This window comes from Haliotis asinina, unplaced genomic scaffold (genome assembly GCF_037392515.1).
Source record: "Haliotis asinina isolate JCU_RB_2024 unplaced genomic scaffold, JCU_Hal_asi_v2 scaffold_17, whole genome shotgun sequence".
Lineage (NCBI taxonomy): Eukaryota > Metazoa > Mollusca > Gastropoda > Lepetellida > Haliotidae > Haliotis > Haliotis asinina.
Window position 1 is genome coordinate 742,967 of NW_027133889.1, and position 7,640 is coordinate 750,606.

At 41.3% G+C, this 7,640-nt stretch overlaps 1 protein-coding gene across 1 annotated transcript; it reads left to right on the forward strand.

Moving 5' to 3' along the window:
* Positions 1–935: 935 nt before the first annotated feature.
* On the forward strand, positions 936–5,329 carry LOC137269781 (uncharacterized). The gene is made up of 6 exons (XM_067803610.1): positions 936–1,445; positions 1,934–2,076; positions 2,433–2,722; positions 3,306–3,447; positions 4,170–4,330; positions 5,085–5,329. Exons 1-6 carry the CDS (start codon positions 936–938, stop codon positions 5,327–5,329), a joined length of 1,491 nt encoding a protein of 496 aa, XP_067659711.1.
* Positions 5,330–7,640: the final 2,311 nt, after the last annotated feature.

The following is a 7,640-nucleotide window of genomic DNA, read 5'->3' on the forward strand; positions in this document are numbered from 1 at the left end:
TATACATCTAACAAGTGGCCAAATCTCTTTGTCTTTCATCCTCAACACATAGACAGCCACCTCAATTTCCCCCTTTGAGCACTGCATCCGACACGGCTCTGCAGGGGGTGTCCTGGATCACCATTCGCTTACAATATTAATGACACACAATCCCATGATTTACAGCTTCCATGATCCTTGTTTATATGAAATCGATATTAACGTCAGGTACCTGTCCTAACTCACATGTCCTAAATCTCCATTAGGTCCCAACTTCAGAATGAGGATATGTGGTTATGTTGTTGACCTTACCGATACGGATTCATCTTTGGCTCATCATGTTCTGTCTTCCTTAGCCACAGTTTGTAGCATAATTGGAACAGTGGAAGCTTGTGCATATTCTTGTTGATGACACCCACGGCGTCCAAGAGAGAGTAGTTGGAAAAATCAAATATGGCAACTAAGTCCATCGATATACACGACAGGTCCTTTCCGGAGAGAGCGAGAGCATCGTCATGCACGGCAGTGTGTATGTGTGTATGTGTGTGTGTGTGAGAGAGAAAGAGAGAGAGAGAGAGAACAGAGAGAGAGAGAAAGAGAGGGAGGTTAGGTGGGAATGCTCCTGAGGAAATCTTTTATTTCAGAGTAAACGAGACAATTACTTTCACAATTTATCAGCATTTACCACACACTGTGCGAAGCCTATTTATTTATTTCATCTAGCAGTATACTTACTACACTGATTAATTACTCTGCCACTCTCAACAACGCATTGTCACAACTGTACACTATACACGTTTACAATGGAACATTTACTTTTCGATTTTCACTGAATGGCATATACAACTGTTACATGTAGCGAATTGATAAGGAAGGGACACAACCGCTGTATGGAATAAAGTATCCCCCGTATATACATCACATCAAACGCGTCCTTTCAACTGTCTCGGAAAGTCATGGATCTGTCACGTGTCGTCCTGTTGATGTTTGCATGCCTTACAGTGAAGGGCAACATAACCAAAGACTTTCAATATTTTGTTGCCATTCTCCCTGGTTTCTATGACAACGATGTGCAGTACGTAAACGACATAAAGAATGACATACCCGAAAAAGACAGACACTTGCATCTCTCAATGTCATTGTTCCCTGAGAAGATGCCTATATTTGAGGGGAGAGCCAGCTTCTACCTTGAAGAATTTACCAATGGGGACAAGAACGATATTGCTCGCCAGAGAATTAACAGTTATGGAGTTGACGAAGAAGGAAGGATACAGCTGAAATTTTACTCACTGAAAGACCCGCAAAAGTTCGCCCATGCTCCGGCCTACTCACCTCTATTCCAGAACCTGACGATGGGGGACGTGGCTCATGTTGAAGGTTGTGACGTGTACTGGTACCGTGTGGAAGAAGACTTGTTTAAGTCACGAATGTTCAACACTTGCTTTGTGGAGAGTGATGGAACTAAGGTTAGTTTAGTTGACCTCTCCAGATAATGTAGATGTTCTTGAAAATCGTAGCGGTCTACTGTTCTGAGTTTACTGTTCAACATCCACAGTTCGCCAAAAACACACAGAGAGATTCATAGTTTTTTATTACCTAATAATTTTTTTGGTAAAAATCGACGCTGCTCTTCTTAGCGATCACACCTTCATAAAACTGACCAAATGTCTGGTATGCGCAAGCAGCTAGTAGTTGTAACATTTGCCAATGTGCAAGGTGGCTCAAAATACTAAGTGTTTGAGACTTCAATTCCCAGTAGTTTATAAGAAAAGCACGTTCTAAATATATGTTATGAATTAAAAATAAGATGAGATGGGTCTGGTTCAGACATGTATATTTATAGACCGCCGTCATATGGCTGGTATATTGTTGAGTGCGGCGTAAAACTAAACTCACTCACAGTACTTTGGCCAAGTTGGCTTTGTTCAAGATGGTAACGATTGAACATTTTCAGATTCTCATCACTGACACAAACGACTTCTCCTCCTCCTACCTGACTATACAGGAAACGTGGATCGCCGTCAACAATGGGTCAGTTGTAAAGTCCATCGCCGAGCCCTACAACCTGACAAAGCAGATCATAGGAACACAGAAAAGGTACGACTTCATATTAGACTTTTAGTCATCCGTAGTTGGTACATCGCGCGCTATTGGAGTAATGTCTCGCCATTTCTTCACGTCAACACGTTTGAAAGTAATGTTTGTCTGAGTGCCATTTGTGTCTGAGCCATTTGTGTTTGCACGTCATGTTTATCTGAACGTACTCTATGTCAGTAAGTTAAAATGACTTCTATGTAAACTGAGAACGCCATGGTCGTAACAAAAATGCGAAGACTCATCACAAAAGACCTCTTGTATCATATTAACCATGTTCTTCTTGCAAGCATCTTGTGCATATTGTACCATATATGTAATGTCGTCCATCCATCCAACCATCCATCCATTGTTGAAAGGTCACCGCCCAAAACAATGCCTCGAAAAGCCAAAGACGTCTACCTTCGCTACAGGAATCGTGCAACGACCCAGTTGAGGACCTTCGATGACCTTCTCCAAGCTCTGGTGTCCGGCCATGATGTCCGTTATTACATAGTGACCGCAGGGTGCAGGATGATCGGTGCTGCAGCCGTCAGTACAACCCATATAGGAGGACACATGGACACATTCGAGTACTTCAGTAGTCCAGCGTTCGGTCAATCTCCGTACATAGGATATGCTTCGTTAAGCTTCAACAGGGATGACTCTGGTAAGACACACGTGGCAGCAGGTTTTCGTTAGCAAAGTAATATTCCCCAGTATATCCTTACGTGTATAGGCAGTTGTCGGGAGTTCGAGTCTCCCGCAATGATGTTGCTGTGATATTGCAAAAAGCAGCGTAAAACTAACCTCACTAAACTATGTGTTATGTAGGACGTAGGTAAATGCGGTTTCGCCAGATTGAGTCTTACATTCTCCAAGGGAGAAAACCTTATTGCTATCCAAGAAAATGTCTTAGTGTATGGGTCTGTAAAGGTTTCAGTATGTTTTGGTTTTCGAGTGATATGACTACACAGAATCCCATAGTATACCGGTGAAATCTAATAAAGCTGAAAGTCACTGGTTTGCCTGGTATACACAATCTGCTGTGGACACATATAAAATGCATCTGTCTGCTGTATCTGTCTGCTGTTTAAGACAATGCCTCTTCACATGTCTCGCCATAAGTGAAATATGCTGATTGCACAACCATTCAATGGCGACATGACTCCACTGTCCTCGTCTTAATAGGCATTAAGGGTTGCTAACGCTACCATCGCCGTTCACTCCTTTCCTTCCTGTGATGATTTCAGGTGCTCTGGAGGTCCAGATCCGAGAAGGTTTCATCTACGAAGAAGGAAATGTCAAGCTGAGTGTGACCACTCTTTCCCCAGACTACCACACAGTGAAACACAAACAGTACTATCACTGTACCATCAGTCCTGACACTTCAAGGTGAGCAGGGCTTGATACTCCATCTGATGATTGGTCCACGGCGCTGCACAACTGGTTCACAGCGCAGCAAAATTATCTGACAATTAATTCCTACCGGTATTGACTGAAAACATTTTCTAGATCTCTCCAGAGCTGTGTTTCACAAAAGCCTCGTAAATTTAGGAGGTCGTAGCCCATACGACCCTGTTTACGATCCTCTTCCGACCTCCTTTACGACCTTTTCACAAAGACGTCGTATCCACGTCGTACCACGGGGTCCTAAATCCATGTCGTGCATCGTTTAAGAGGTATTTTGTTGCGTAGCAACGCATACAGCGAGACCAAACAGGCACCTGCGTATCTTGTTATTTTGGACTGTTTACGACACAGTGTAAATGTAAGAGGTCTTTGTGAAACGGGGTAAAAAAGTAAGAGGTGGCCAACTACCTGCTTTACAAGGTCTGACCGGTAAGAGGGCTTTATGAAACGGGCCCCTGGTCTCACATATGATCTCCAGTTACGTTGTCTTGCTATCGCTGCTGGTTGCATATTGTCCATTTCTCAAACATATGCGAATATTGTTGTTATATCAAGGTGCTTTTCAACACAACTTTGATGATTCTAGATATTCAAATTTGATCTCGTCCATATATGGATAAAATAACGCCCATGCAAAGTTACATTCTAATTCACAACTCACACACACCCCTTTCATAGCGTTCCATGTCTGTGTATCCCAACAGTGGATCTGCCTCATTCTTTGCTGACGGGGCTTCTTTAACCCGACTCGAAACGTTCAGAGAGTTCGTGACAGCCCTAGAAAGTGGATCGCGGATCAGGACAACAATAAATTACGGCTTTTGTTCCCTAGGGAAAGACATCATCTATGGAGCTGACATTGAGGGTATGTATACGAGAACAACAGAGTCTAACATAGACGGTTTCACAAGCACTCATCACTGCCCCCAATGTTTATCCTTTGCTGATACACATTTCAGACATTGACACTTGCCAACATACCATTTGAATAAAGAACAGAACGCACCTCCATCATCAGCTGCACGCTTTGAACTGAAAACGTGCCACTGTTCTGGAGAACAAAATCATTGAAAATGTGGCCAAGCAAATGGACTCCAGTGTAATTCCAAAACTGTTCTGCGCTGATAATGCACAATGTGGAGAGAGACTATTTTAATTGTCTGGTCCTTGATTGGTTATGTGATGGAATATTGTTGGGAGATGGATTAACAACCACATCATCCTAAAACAGGGAAGGACCGTTCACTCAAATACACTGCTCTTGCGAGAGCACGATTTGGATTTTACAGTGTATGGTAGCCACTTATCAGCTACCTATGTCCTTCAACAATGGGCACAGAGATAATATCTTTTATCTATCAACATTGGCAGTTATGACCATATGAGATGCCACTAATGGTATACATGCACCTATAGGTGTGATACTCGTATAAGCTTCAATCGGCTTCATTCCAATAGGTACCTTGTGTTCACAGGCACCGGTGTCATTGTGAGGATGAAAGATTTATCCTTTCAAAATATAAAATTTTATGACCTCCTACTTGAAACATTTCACAGTATAATATCAGAGACGCCATCTGTTCAGAAATTCATTTATTTTTGTTTTATATTTTTCTCAGATTTCGAGGTGTCGGTGGATGGTAGCCACGTTCTGTTGTCTAACATGAAGACCTTGAGTAACAGTCAGGTCAGAGGTTACGTCAACGACATCCTCACCGGCAGCTTCTTCTCCAACGGCAGCGTAGTTTTCACGTTAACTGATTTCGTGGTCGACACGGAGAAAGCATTGTTTGTGAATATAATAACCTGTGCTATTAACGGAGCCAGCCTCGATGGAGGAGTTAGTCTTTATCGGGTGGACTGATAATGCTGTTGCTGTTGCTGTTGCTGCTGCTGCTGCTGCTCTCTAAATCGCATCAGGAGTAACATCAACACAAGTGTCTTTTTCAATGTATTGTCAGCCGAGTCTTAGCCAAGCCTTTTTCACTACCCTCTTGGGGTCTTAGTTCTCTTTATAGAAACATATGCATCGGAATAATATCGCACATATAACATGTGCATTGTAATGCTTTTTTCCATTGACGTGTAATTCGGTCAAAATAAACAACATTTTACCTCCTAAAGAAGCAAAGTTCCTCACATTCTCATAGAAAGATCTTTGAACTGAGTTTTGCAGAATAACTGACACTTAATTGAGGTTCTGTGCCATATGATTACATAGCTGGGACACTGATATATAGCTTTAAAGTGCGCACTCGCAGAACATAACCCTGCGTCTTATTTGCATACTCGTCATGTGTGACATACATGCTTGATGCCATAGGTTTAGTATCTCACGGATAATCACTAAGTAGCAAATCTCGTCCGACTGTCTTTTGTTATGCAATGTGTCAAAACATGTCAATAAAAGTTTGAAATTATGCGGAGTTAGTTGTTTTATCGAGGAGAGTTAGTACATTTGGTATAAACGAACATGAGTATCCTCATTGTTATTTTTGTGTAAGGAGAAAAGACAATAATGTAGCCATGATGTTTCAACAATGATCCGGTTCGCCTTTCGTGTCTTCCAGGACAGGTGATTGCCCCTGTTCAAAATAAAGCTATGAAGTTTTATTTTGATAAAACATGTATTTCGACGTAAAGTGACAAGAATTGCCCCTCATGATCTGTATTGGTGACAGAGAGGAGTTATCCCATTTCCTTGCACCAGCATGTGTCGTTGTGGTTGATGGCAGCCGTTCGCCCGCGTGAGAGACTGGCAGTTTTGAATTGCTCAGCTGAGTGATGTAAGCGTGATGGAAAGTGTCCTTTATGTACGGATGAAGAGGATCCCTCATAACACCCCTCCACCCTCACACGTCTGCATTCACCTTCACATCCACATTCCCATGTACATTCACGTCCACATTCACATCCACCACATTCACATCCACATTCACAGAGCAATTTTGAAAACTCTCGCCCATGGGAGAAAGACATTTTGGCCCATGGGCGAGAATATTTGCCTTCACTCAAAATACATCTTTTCCTGTGGTTTGGAGGTGTAAATGAATGAGGATATATATATGAGTATCATGGCACAAAATCCAACTCATTATGACTTAATTCTGCTTATTGAGGCCGATTTTCAAAAACATCTCGCCCATGGGCGAAAAACATTGGGCCCATGAGCGAAAATCTTTCCTTTTCACTCCAAATACATCTTTCCTAATGTTTTGGAGGATGTAAATGTATGAAAGTGCCATTATGAGTATCATGACACAAAATTCAACTGATTTTGACTTAATTTTGCGAATTCAGGAAGATTTTTAAAAATATGCCAGAATAATCACTTTTACTCAAAATACATCTTTTCCCGTGTTTTGGATTTTGTAAATGAATGAGGATATATTTGTAAGTATCATGGCACAAAATCCAACTCATTTTGACTTAATTCTGCTAATTTGTAACAAGTACAAGAATCTGGACTTCCACTTAAATTTTCATAGCTTTTTTTATTGTCTTGGAGGTTGTAAATATATGAATGAAAGTGTGTTTATAAGTATCACGACAAAAAAAAAAATGAAATCATTCCGGTCTTAATTCGACTAATCTCTCTCGTGGACGAAAATATATTCGTTTGCTCGTTTTCTTTATTTTGCAAACATATGGTTTAAAAATAGATGAAATTCGAATGACAATTCAGTTTAATTTCGTGAGTTTAGTTTTATGTTGCACTCAGTAATATCCCAGCAATATGGCGGCAGTTTGTAGATAATCGAGTTTGGATCAGACAATCCAGTGATCAACAGCATGAGCATCGACCTGCACAATTGGGAACTGATGACATGTGTCAACCATGTCAGCGAGCCTGACCACCCGATCCCGTTAGTCACCTCTTACGACAAGCATAGTCGCCTTTTTTGGCAAGCATGGGTTGTTGAGGCCCTCTTCTACTCCAGATCTTCACGGGTCCCGAACACAGAGCTTTACTTCCAGCAACATATACAATACACTTAGAATACTAAGCCTTGAGATTCTTTTGAATTTAGGTATTCTATAAATATACCAAAATTCAACCTATATCTATGAAGTTGAAGTTATTTGTGAAAGCCCTAATCAAGAGTGACCAAACTCCAGTGACTATGCTGGGACACAATAATAAATGGTGTTGTGAGATCTTTAACCTGTATTGA